Consider the following 13323-nt stretch of genomic DNA (forward strand, 5'->3'; position numbering starts at 1 on the left):
CTGTTCATTTCATTATTTTTTTTCTCTACTGAATTTTTATCATTTAAATATTCATCTTTAATATTTTCAACTCTCATTTAATCAATTTTTTAGTATTCAATCTCGATTTTTTTTCTGATGCTTATCTTAGCTTTAATGTTTGCAACAATTATCATTAATTTTTTGAAGTTCTAAAAATATTAAACATGAGTATTAAAAAAATTTTGGTCCATCTTTAAAATTTCTAAAATTCATGGTCCTTAACTATAAAATATTCTTTTAAAAAATTCTCAAATATCACTTTCCCTTTGAAGATTGGTGAACAAGAGGAGGACAAAAAAGAATACACAATTCCGACGCAAGTCTCACTATAAATACATGCATCACATCTTGTATTTTCATCAAAGTGAAAAATCTCATAGGCACTCATAGTAAATATTAAATATTGATCATGCATTCATACTCATATAATGAGTCCATATTTCTGAGAAAAATGACCAGTATGAAAATTGCATTGATCTTGGTGCTTCTGCTCATCAATGGTCTCTTCGTTTGTGAAGCTTTTAGGCGTCACACTTTTGTGGTATACTTTCTTCCCACTCTCCGCTAATTGTTTTTTTAGAAAACATTATTGGTCCTGTAGTTCTAACAAATTTTGGTATAGGTTCTACTATTTTCTTTTTTTGTTGTTTCAGGTTCCTCTGTTTATCCTGTTTGCAATATTAATGTTTCTATTTTTGAATATGTCCCAAAAAATATGACGAGATGATACTAACAATGTTAAATATGCAAACATGTAACTAATGTTGTTAATCCTTATGTTGAGGTGAATTAACAGGAAACAGAGTAAGGTGGCCAAATATATAATGTTTACTTATTATATAATATAAATAATTGATATAAATGCATTAATTGATATATAATAATATGAATGTATTCTGTTATTAGTGGAGAAGTAAATAATATTACAACATCTTTTTGTTTTGAGGAAAGAAAGGATATAACTGTATGATTAATGAATTGAATTGAAGGTAAAAAACGCAGCCTACACAAGACTGTGCAGCAGGAAGAATATATTAACTGTGAATGGTCAATTTCCAGGGCCTACGTTGTACGTTACAAAAGGGGAAACTATCATTGTTGATGTCTATAACAGAGCCAACTACAATATTACCATTCATTGGTAAAACCTTTCCTTCCTGTAATTATTCTACAAATTTAGGCACAATGATCAGTTTATTTATTTATTTATTTTTTATGAGTAAAGTGATCTGAAAATGCACTATAGCAGATCATTTAGCGAAGCAGGCTCTGAATAGCTATCCTGGTTTTTTTGGTCTTAATTTCCCATCCCCCGAGATGGAGACTTTATTGATAGCGGATTGTAATAATCTTGCCCAAGTTTAATGGGGCCTCGTCTGGTTTATCCAAAAAGAGATATGGACATCCAAAATAAGGACAAGAGATCCTTTAGGTAGTGTTTGTATTAGTATATTTAGATTTGAAATTTTGATTTTAAATATCACATTTTAAATCTATGTATTTAAAATTATCTGTTTGGGCTCAATTTAAATAACAAAAGTTATTATTATTAGGTAGTGTTTGGAATAACAAATGAATCAAGATAAAATTTGGATATGGGTTGGAATAAAATCCAAATCCATAAATCTTTAAGTATCTAAATAGGAAATTTAGCCCGAATCCAAATCATTATGCATCCAAACATAGAATTAGTGAATTGGTTTAAGAATTTGCTGCTCTCATTCCATGTTTTACTAGCATCAAGACAAGAATTTGTAAAATGAATTTCAGTAATTTATGTAAAGGAAAAGCCTCTCAAAATATATATTATCACTTCGTAGTTTGCTACTCTCGTAGCCTTCTTTGCAACCTTCAAAACATGAATTTATAAGCAAGATTTGTTAATTTGTAAAGGAAAATGATTTTCAAGTAATATTATATTTGACAAGTTTTATGTCTACAAATTCCAAATCTCACTTGCAAATTGTTTGTTCTGATAGCTGCAAATCATGAAATAGGAGTGAGTTTAGACTAATTCACTAAATAACCTTTGATCCTTATTTCAAATGTTCAAATTTTTTGTTTCTTATTTAAGTTTACACAATCTTTTGGTTTTTTAATGTCATTCCTCCGTTATTAAACTCTAAGGAATTAATTTTAAATTAATATTTAAGCTGTAATTAAATAATGATCATCATATCATAAAAAAAATTTGTGTAAACATAATCAAAGAAGGATAATTATATTTTCGCTATATATAAAATTTTCAGGACATGTATGCATGTATATCTAGATTAATGCTTTGTGAAAAATAAAAATGAAACTAAATTAATGCAGGCATGGAGTAACCCAACCAGGATATCCATGGTCTGATGGTCCTGAATTTATTACCAGTGTCCCATTCGACCAGGTGGAAAGTTTAGCCAAAAAGTCATATTTTCAGAAGAAGAAGGCACTTTATGGTGGCATGCTCATAGTGACTACTCTCGAGCCACAGTTCATGGAGCCATCGTCGTCAAACCTAAGCCAGGAACTACTTATCCTTTTCCAAAGCCATATGCAGAAGTTCCCATTATAATAGGTACATATATAAATAAAATATACATATATTGTAGAACTAGATCTCTCTCTGGGCCCATATATTCCTTGTGGTTTGTTCTATTAAGAAATGTAAGATATTTTTAATTGAATTTTACTTCTCAATGCACTAATTAAATGTCTTCCAACTAATATTATCTTGTCACATTTATCCTTATTTAATAGGATTACTAAATATAAAATGATTTATTAATGGCATTTTTTATAAAAGCACATTAATTACACCTTGAAATACTAGAAATGTACATTTTTGGACCTCTAACCCTTAAAAAAATGCATTATATTTATAAACAAAAGGAGTGTATTGATGATTCAGGAGGTATTTTTATAAGAAAAGTGCTGACTATTAAGTGTGAGTTGTGAATGTAGGGGAATGGTGGAAGAGTGATATTTCTGAGGTTTACAATGAATTTCTATCAAATGGGCAAGATCCCAATAATTCGGATGCTTATACTATCAATGGCAAGCCTGGAGATCTTTATCCTTGTTCCAAGTCTGGTAAGAAAAGTATAATACATATATTAGATTTTATAGTTTTTGTGTGTGTAGTATATTTCCTTAGAATTATGTGGAACAACGAAAAATACTTATGGTGCATATGGATTAATAGAGATTTAGATTTGAATTTGAATCAAATTCCTCACTTGGATATACAAAAATTTATGAAATTCCATTTCTTCTTATATATAATTTACTTGTAAATTTTAAATTCTCCCTACATCCTACTCATTTAAAATTCTAGCTACTTCAAATATCTTGTTCTCTTCATATTGTTACTATTGATACTGTTATGATTCTTATATCTTTTCTTATCTTTTGTGGATTAAAAAATAGAGATAAACTTATCGTTCTCAAATTTTCATTTTCATTTCAAATCCCAACTCATCTATCTTCATTTGAAGTTTTTAAAACTAGCCAAACGAAGGATTTTAAATATATGGATTTTATATGTGAGATCTGAAATATAAGATTTCAAGTCTAAAATCCCAATTCATCAAATGCATCAGTCCAAATGCTACCTCTTAAAAAGTTTTCTTCATCATCCATTCATTCTATGAGACAAATAGTATGTTTTTCAAAATATATATAATGGAATCACACATTTGAATGTATTCAATGTATACAGGAACTTTCAAGCTCATGGTAGAGTATGGCAAAACCTATCTTCTCCGAATAGTCAATGCTGCTGTTGAAAACAATCAATTCTTCGCCATTGCAAATCACAAAATCACAGTGGTAGGAACAGATGGAAGCTACACAAAACCAGTGACAGTAGATTACCTCACAATCTATCCGGGCCAAACCATGGACGTCTTACTCGAAGCGAACCAGCCATTAGATCGCTATTACATGGCTTCTTCACCTTATTCCAGTGCCTCTGGTGTTTCATTTGATTCCACCATGACCACTGCTATTCTTCAGTACAAGGGAAAAAGCCATATTCCATCTTCATTACCTTCACTTTCCTTACGTTTCCTTCCAGCCTCCAATGACACCAATGCCTCCATCAACCTCATAAGCCAACTCAGAAGTTTAGCAGATCAAAACCACCCTATTGATGTGCCATTAGAGATAAGTACAAGTTTTTTCTTCACGGAATCTGTTAATTCTTTGCCATGTTTGACTTGTGAAAACGCGACACGTCTCTCTTCCAGCATGAACAATATAAGCTTCAAGTTGCCTTCAAGCAGTAATATTTTGCAGGCTTACTACAACAACATTACTGGTGTTTATGAGGAAAATTTCCCAGATGTGCCTCCATTGTTTTTCAATTTTACTGCTGAAAATTTACCTACGTTCTTGGAGACTCCAAGTGTGGCTACAGAAGTGAAGGTTCTTGAGTATAACTCTACAGTGGAAATTGTTCTTCAAGGGACTAACTTGAGAGCTGGGACAGAACACCCCATGCATCTCCATGGACATAGTTTCTATGTGGTCGGATGGGGATTTGGGAACTTTAACAAATTCAAACTATAATCTTGCGGATCCTCCTTATCAAAATACCATAGCTATTCCCAAAAATGGTTGGCTCACCATAAGATTCAGGGCCAACAACCCGGGTATGTATATGTTGCATTCTTAAATTTAATGCCTTAATTTTCTAGTGGTTTATTTTTTTGGTAGATTATACACATTTCTCTTTAATATTGTTGAAATTATTTGGATCATTTTTTAATTTTTCTAATTTTCATAGGCCTCCCTTTTTATTTTCAAAAATCATACAAAGCTATCCTGAAAATGAGGACATTACACAGGTGTACCTGAGTTTCTTTCAAATAATTGTATCAAATTTGTCACATCTATTGAGGAAAAAAAAATTGAGTACCACTAAAAAGAGAAAGAAATAGATGATAGTTCTATGTAATATTGGTAAAATTAATATATATATATATATATATATTTTGATAGCATAAGATAGATCTCTTATAATTATAATAAAATTCAAGAAAAATTATATAATTTACTCTAATTTTTTTTGGCAGGTGTATGGTATATGCATTGCCATTTAGAACGTCATGTGACATGGGGAATGGCTATGACTTTCATTGTGAAGAATGGTAAAAATTCACATGAGCAGATGTTACCGCCACCATTAGACATGCCAAAATGCTATTAAAACAAGCACCACCAATTTTTGTTTCTATCCCCAAAGTTTGCATTTTTCTTATTGTGTATTTGTTTGTTGTAATATTTTTTTTTCTTGATTAGTTTTTCAATAAAAAGGTAATTATTTAATCGTTGGGAATAGGAATGAAAGCGAAAGAAATATATTTGATGAACAACTGCTATGTTATGGTCGAAATGTCAATGATAAGGATAAACTGGTGTTTTTTGCCAATCAGTTACAGTAACGCTATTCAAATTGTCTTTGGTGTGTTTTTTGTTTTTTTACCATTTGACTCTGTATTTGACAATTTTGGATTTCATCATTTATTAATTATTGTTATTATTATCATAAGCCTTGATCCATAATCAAAATGTTGTCTTAATTTGGGGTGGGAATCACGCCGGGAATCACGTAAAGTTATGATGCATCTATCGTAAAGTCTTCGATAATAATTTGTAATCCGTTCTGAAAAACCGTGGGTATTTTACACCTAATAGAAACAAAAAGTTAACTTTCAAGGAATTGACTTTTTTTATGTTATTTGAACACTATGAACTTGTTCTTATCCAAAGAAACTTCCACATTGATCGAATACTTCTTCAACTTTGCTTTGTCATACATAAGTTCTAATTGCAATTCGACCTTTTCCAGCACCAACCGCACATCGAAAGGAATAATAAGCTATAGGCTAAAATAATACTTCTTTCATCCTAATTTATAAGATACTTTGGATGAAAATTCAATGTTTCTAAGCATAAGATATTTTGAGAAAATAACGTTCTATTAATAATATTTTCTTAATATCATCCTTCCTATTATATTCTCTTTCTAATATTCTTTCCCAAATAGAGTATTCAATAAAGAGACATTTTTAGATGTTTATATTTTTGTCATAAAAAAATAATATCATAAAGTGTATTTGATGAGCTTTATTAATTTGTGTGATTTTAACTAAAAATATCTTATAAATTGGGGTGAAAGGAGTACTCTAATTTAATTATATTTGTCATTTAATATTATTGTTCACTACTTATTCATTATAGTTTTAAACCAAGCAAGGCAATAATTGGAGAGATCAATAATCAGACCATGATTGAATCGTGGTTGAACTAGTTAGGATTAACTTGAGATATTATTTTTAATTTTATATCTTATATATCATTATACGTGACAATTTGTAAAATATTATTTGAAGATTAAAGTTATAAAATGAAAATAAATAATTTTTTTATTTTTGAAATATCATTTTATTAATATATAATAGGGAAAATTTAAAAAATATCATTAGTTGTTTATGATAATTTTTTTAAAAAATATGATAGGGTTTGTTGAGAAATGGAATTGGATAGCTAGAAGCAAAGAAGTTACTATAGATCTTAATAATCATTCTAAATTTGCAGTTGGCAAGATCTTATCATTATTTCTCTCCACTCCTTATTCATTATATAAGAAAACAACAAAATATTAGACACTTTTAAGAGGCTTGCAAAATCTGAAGTAAAAAAAAATAAAGTTTTTTTTTTGAAAAATGTAGATAAATAAATAGTAGTATAAAAATTTGCAAAAATTAAAAATCTATATTTACATTAAAAAAATAGTTGAAGAAAAAAGGGAGGGGGGGGATAAAGAAGGCCTGATCTAGATACCATTTCAATCCCTATCAAAGGTTGGATAAGGTGTGTCTTTTCTATAAAAGCCACACAAGAAATGTAGATTGTATGTAGAACTGTCAATTAAGGCCAGCTTGACCCTAAAGAGTCAGCCCTTGAAGGGCCAGGGTTTAAGCGGGTTGGCCTTAATAAGCCCAATTATATTTCAGGGCTCCTTTTTATAAAGCCCGACCTTAGCCCTTAGGGTCTCAGTCTTATTTTTTTTACTTTTTTAATTTAAAATTATAAAAATATATCTATATCAATTCTAAAAAATTTATTATACATAAAATTAAGTTTAAGAAAATAAATTTAAATCAATTTACACCACAACAAATAAAGAAAATTTAAACATTCAAGTCTAATATAAAAATTAATACTAATAAAAATTATACTTGGCTAACATTATTAGCTAAATCTTAATGAATGAATGAAGGACGGATGAATGAGTCTAATATGTTCATTTCTTTTAGTTATATATTTAACCTTCTATTTTTCATATTATAATTTAAAAAAAATAAAAGGGCTTAAAAGGGCCGATACTAGCGTTAAAGGGCCAACTCTTTTATTTTTAGGCTTAAAGAGGGCAAGCCTTTTAAGGCTAAATTATTATTTTTCCTTCCAAAGTAGAGGTCCAACTCTAGTTATTTTCAGGCTTAAAAGGGCCAGCCCGACAGCTCTAATCATACGTGTAGCGTGCGTGGGTGGGGAACCTTTTTATTTGTTTATCATCTTTTTCCCTTAGATTTTCCTAATCATAATCTTTTTATTAAATATATTATTAAAACATATTCATCTAATGCAGAAATATTAAGAAAAAATAACAATAAAATCCCTTTGAAATATATAAATGATAATTTAGTTTCTCGAAATGCCATAATTCGACTGAAGTCCCTAAGAACTTTTTTATCGTTAATGAATTTATATAAATTATCAAATTGCCCTTGTTGAAAATAAATGATTCGCAAGTTTTTTTTAAATATTTACAATTTTCATTCTTATATTCATAATAATGCAACAGCAGATAAGGAATTTAACATACAAAGTTGTGATTTGCCGTTCCATTATTGCAAATATAAGAAGAAAATTTGTGAATATTTAAAAAGAACTTGTGAATCATTTATTTTCAACAAGGGCAATTTGATAATTTATGTAAATTCATTAATAACAGAAAAGTCCCTAAAGACTTCGGAGAATTATGACATTTCGTGGGACCAAATTATCATTTATATATTTTAGAGGGATTTTATTGTTATTTTCTCAAATATTAATGGTTTTGATTTATAGGTGGTGGAGAGAAAATAATGATAAAAAAAATGGAGAGGTTTCTCTGCTTGCAGTAGAGTGTTGAACTGCATAGGTAAAATTACAGTTTTTTTGCAAGTTTGATTAATGGTTATGCTTTTTTATTTCAAGTATACATTTCTATTTTTTTAAAAAAATTAATCTATAGTTCTTTTGATTGGATCGAACATGTCTAGTTTTGGCCAATTTTACCGATATTTGACCAGTTTTCTCGGTGTTTAGTTGTAAGGATTATAATGGATTAGACCACGAACTAGGGAATAATCGACATGCTTCGGTTTTTAATAAATTGGTGTTGTTCGTAAATAATTTTATTGTGTTTATTTCTCACTTCACTTAATTAATTAACTTTAATCGATATTTATCACACACATACATACTGTTATATATGAATAGATTATTTAGCTGATCAACACTTAGGTCTTGAAAGAATATTCAATATAATATAGCTTTAACGACCAAGTATTTAGTTCATGGCAAATTAAAGCCGCAAAACACAAAGGCAACCAAAAATATTGAATATTATTATATTCTTGCGCGTAATCATGCATTCACGCTGATCTCAAAACCTCTCAAACTACACACAAACCGCTCTCATTTAAGCATTTTTATTTTGAAAACATCCTAGCCTACAAATAAAATATCATTTAAAATATTGATTTTATCATTGAAAATGCAACTCATTAAAAAAAAATTCAGAAATATAATTTCTATTTTGAACCTAACAATTGCGTTAAACCAGTAAGTATTCAATTTATTGTAGGCTTCGTTGAAATATGACGGTTCCATTTTTATTATAAACATTTAATATAAATGTTTGTCTTCAAGATAAGTAGTATAACCAAGGTTGTTAAACTTGCAAGTTTAGGTAAACTCGTGACAGAAATGTAAACTCGTATCGCAAACTCAGATTATAAACTCGTAAGAATTTACTTCTATTAACAAATAACCATTAAAATATGACTATAATTTAATTTAACTATTTTAAAAATATAAATCATTAAAATTAAACTCATCTTCATTAATAAATTATCTACAAGACATAAAAATTTTAAAATGGGAGAACTTATTTTTGGTATTTGTATTCCTTTTTTATTAATATTAGTTTCTTCATTACAATTTTTTCTTTGAATCAGGTCCTATAACTTTTATAAATTGAATTCTTCATAGTATATACTTTACTCGCTCAATTAAAAAAAAAAATTGACGAGCTTAATTAATAAGTTTAATCAAGTTTGTATCTAGTTTGAGTTTATGAATTAATTAACATAATTTTGTAAGTTAGAAACGTAAAAAATGATAAACTCGAAGATAAACTCACAAGTTTAATCGAGTTTGTATTTAGTCTGAGTTTATGAACGAATTGATACGATTTTATAAGCTAAAAACATAAAAACATTAAACTTTTGAGTTAACTTTAGAGTTTGACAATTATGGGTGTAACTTTGTATGTGTGCGTTGCTATTGAAGGTTTATGAATAACTTGACACTTTAATTAATTATATATAATAAATATTATATTAATATTGATCATTAAAACATTATTTTGGAATTTCTCGTACAGATGAACCTATAAAAATAAGGCGAAAATAAAAGGTGGCAAGTGACATATACCTCTGGTAATCAACACATAATACACTTGATTAAAGCGAAAGATGAACAATTATAATTAATATATGACCTTTACTTTTAATTATTAAATTTAACTTACGAATCGATAATTCTAAACTAATTGGTATATTTGTACCCAAAATTCTTAATTCAAATTGGAATGTGTAGCGAGATAAGTTTAATGATTGAAAAGAATCTTAGCTGTTGCTATCTTTGAAATATCAAAGAAATCAATGACCTTTTTTTTTAAGGAAAAAAAAAGTTGACCGTATCGCAATTTCAAGGCTTTGGTATATTTATTTAGCCTTTGACTCTCTACATGTGTTGGTTTTGGATTTTCATAATTTATTATGTGAGTATATATATTCTCACAAACTTTTTTCTTCTCTACAGCTGATGCAAAAAAAAAAAAAAAACGGTGTGTTAACGAAGAAATGAATGAATTTAGCAGCTGGCTTCCCATCATCAGCCCATAAAGGAAGAAACATTCAAAATAATTGACCAGCTTTTTATATTTGAAGCCAAACCATGAACTTCTTCTTATCCATTAAGAAATATCCACCCTACGCGTGCTTCTTCAACTTTTTGTCTCGTAATCCATAAGTATATTGCTGTTTCCGACAACCTGAAACAAAAAACTATTTGATACAGCAGCTAGTTTCTGATGACCAAGTAACATGTTTGTCAGAAAGAATATTTTGATAACGACCTGGCAACATATAATATAATTCAAAGACTTGGACAAAATAATAAAGGCGAAAAGAACAAGCCACACAAATTGAAAAAGTAGTCTTACGCGTAATCATGTTCATGCCAAAGCCTTTCGCAAAACTATATATATATACCAGCATGTATGGCCACCATCTTCAAACATCTCAATCATTCGCAGAACAATATATCCACTTATATCAAGCCTTTCTTCAAGAAACAAATATATATCAAGTTTTTCTCTTCAATCTCCCAACACAAGCATTGATCAGCCGGACGAGAACAATTTCTGGAAGCAACAAACAGCATCAGAAAAATTACTGATCTGTGGAGACCAACTCTTCAAGATTTTCCATGAAAATCTCAGTAATATTCATCTTACAAATATTAGGAGTTTTGTTCCTCAACAACCTCCTCGTTTCTCATGCACTAAGGCATTATACTTTTGAGGTATGTTTCATTACGGTAGTAATTCAGTTTAACTATATATTTTGAAATATTTCTAACTCTCAAAAACATAATGAGATTATATAGACATACAATATGTACATGTTATAACTTGCATCACATGACCCTTGCGTTTGATTCAATGCAGGTCAAAGAAGCATCGTACACAAGACTGTGTAGCTCCAAGAACATATTGACAGTAAATGGGCAATTTCCAGGACCACCCTTGTACGTCACCAAAGGTGAAACCATAATTGTTGATGTCTACAACCGAGCCAACGAGAGCATCACCATCCACTGGTACGTTAATCAGAAACAAACCAACGAATCCCACATTTTTTTAATTCTCTATCAGTTAACGTAAAGCTAAGCTTCAAGTAATTTGTTTAAAAATATTTAATTTATCAATCTTTCACAGGCATGGAGTGAACCAACCAAGATATCCATGGTCAGATGGTCCCGAATTTATCACTCAATGTCCCATAAAACCAGGTCACAAGTTTAGTCAGAGGGTCATATTCTCAGAAGAGGAAGGCACTCTGTGGTGGCATGCTCACAGTGACTATTCTCGAGCCACAGTTCATGGCGCTATTGTCATCAAACCTAAGCCAGGAACTACCTATCCATTCCCAAAACCGCACGCAGAAGTTCCCATTATATTAGGTATTTATTTGAGAACTGGACTTTAGACTCATGTATTCGCTCTCAAGTTTTTCAAGACATACATGTGATGTTAATTATATACGTGACTTGTAAAAATGCAGGAGAATGGTGGAAACAAGATATTGTTCAGGTTTACAATGACTTTCGCAGAAGTGGAGGAGACCCCGTGTTGTCTGATGCTTACACCATTAATGGCCAACCTGGTGATCTTTACCCATGCTCAAATTCAGGTAAATATTATATATAATTGCTCGTTGATTAACTTTATATCTATGTGTTGATTCTCTTCTAATGCCAGTTACAGTTTTTAATATAATAATTATTACTTTCTATTCATGTCAGAAACATTCAAGCTGAACGTTCGACATGGCAAAACCTACCTCCTTCGAATTGTCAATGCTGCACTGGAACAAGTCCTATTCTTTGGCATTGCAAACCATAAACTGACAGTGGTGGGGACAGATGGAAGCTACATCAAGCCAGTGAAAGTAGATTACATCACTATCTCACCTGGTCAAACTATGGATGTCTTGCTTGAAGCAAACCAACCAATAGGTCGCTACTACATGGCTGCTAAGGCTTATTCCAGTTCTGCTAGTGTCCCATTTAACCCCTCAAGCACCACTGCGATCCTTCAATACAAACGAAGCAGATACATTTCCACTTCACCAGTCCCTTCCATGCCTTTGCTTCCAAACTCAAACGACACTGTTGCCTCCACCAAGCACTTGAGCCAATTTAGAAGCTTAGCAGACAAGATTCACCCCATTGATGTGCCATTAGAAATAAGCACCGAGCTTTTCTACACAGTCTCCGTCAACACATTGCCATGTCACAACGGTACAACGTGTGTTGGCCCAAATCTAGATCGTCTCGCCGCTAGTATGAACAATATAAGCTTCAAATTACCTCCTGGGGCTAACATTTTGCAGGCCTACTATAACAACGCTAGTGGTGTTTACGGAGACAAGTTTCCGGACACACCGCCATTGAAGTTTGATTTTACTGGCAATGACCTGCCCCAATTCTTGTGGACTCCATCGGTGGACACGGAGGTGAAGGTGCTAGAGTTTGGATCCACGGTGGAGCTTGTTCTTCAGGGAACTAATGTGCTTGCCGGAACAGAACATCCTATTCACTTGCATGGACACAGTTTCTATGTGGTGGGTTGGGGATTTGGGAACTTTGACAAAGACAAGGATCCTTTGAATTACAATCTTGTTGATCCTCCCTATCAAAACACTGTGACCATACCCAAAAATGGCTGGGTCACCGTAAGATTCACCGCTAAAAATCCAGGTATAAATATTTTACGTACATTCACTCCACAAGAAATATTTGAAGTCCTAAAGATTATATTTTTAGATCTTATACATTGATTCAATTTGGTCTGGATATGCAGGTGTATGGTTCATGCATTGTCATTTAGAGCGTCATGTGACGTGGGGAATGGCTATGACTTTCATCGTGAAGAATGGTAACAATCCTGACGAGCAGATGCTACCCCCACCACTGGACATGCCCAAATGTTGATTTCAATTTCCCAAGGATAAAGACCATGGAAATTGGTTTAACATATTCTTGTATTCTTTTTATTTTTTCATAAAATTCTTGTATTCTTTTAATTCTTAATGTCTTCATTCATTCTTTGGTTGATCTTTATTAATTGTGTACTTTTCAAAGTCTTGTATGATGCTTGTCTTTTTTAAATACTTTGAAATAAAATCATTGTTT

General features: G+C 30.9%; 1 protein-coding gene across 1 annotated transcript; it reads left to right on the top strand.

Moving 5' to 3' along the window:
• The first annotated feature begins 400 nt into the window (after window positions 1–400).
• Window positions 401–13323, top strand: LOC129289979 (uncharacterized). Its single transcript, XM_054926715.1, is given in 13 exon segments — window positions 401–562; window positions 1011–1162; window positions 2338–2387; window positions 2390–2581; window positions 2968–3096; window positions 3725–4562; window positions 4564–4658; window positions 5082–5200; window positions 11027–11226; window positions 11345–11589; window positions 11691–11819; window positions 11932–12888; window positions 12992–13323. Coding segments are annotated over 13 exon segments (3369 nt in total). The 5' UTR covers window positions 401–430; the 3' UTR covers window positions 13123–13323.

This window comes from Prosopis cineraria, unplaced genomic scaffold (assembly GCF_029017545.1).
Source record: "Prosopis cineraria cultivar Desert tree isolate PC_DT_omini unplaced genomic scaffold, ASM2901754v1 PC1, whole genome shotgun sequence".
Classification (NCBI taxonomy): Eukaryota; Viridiplantae; Streptophyta; class Magnoliopsida; order Fabales; family Fabaceae; genus Prosopis; species Prosopis cineraria.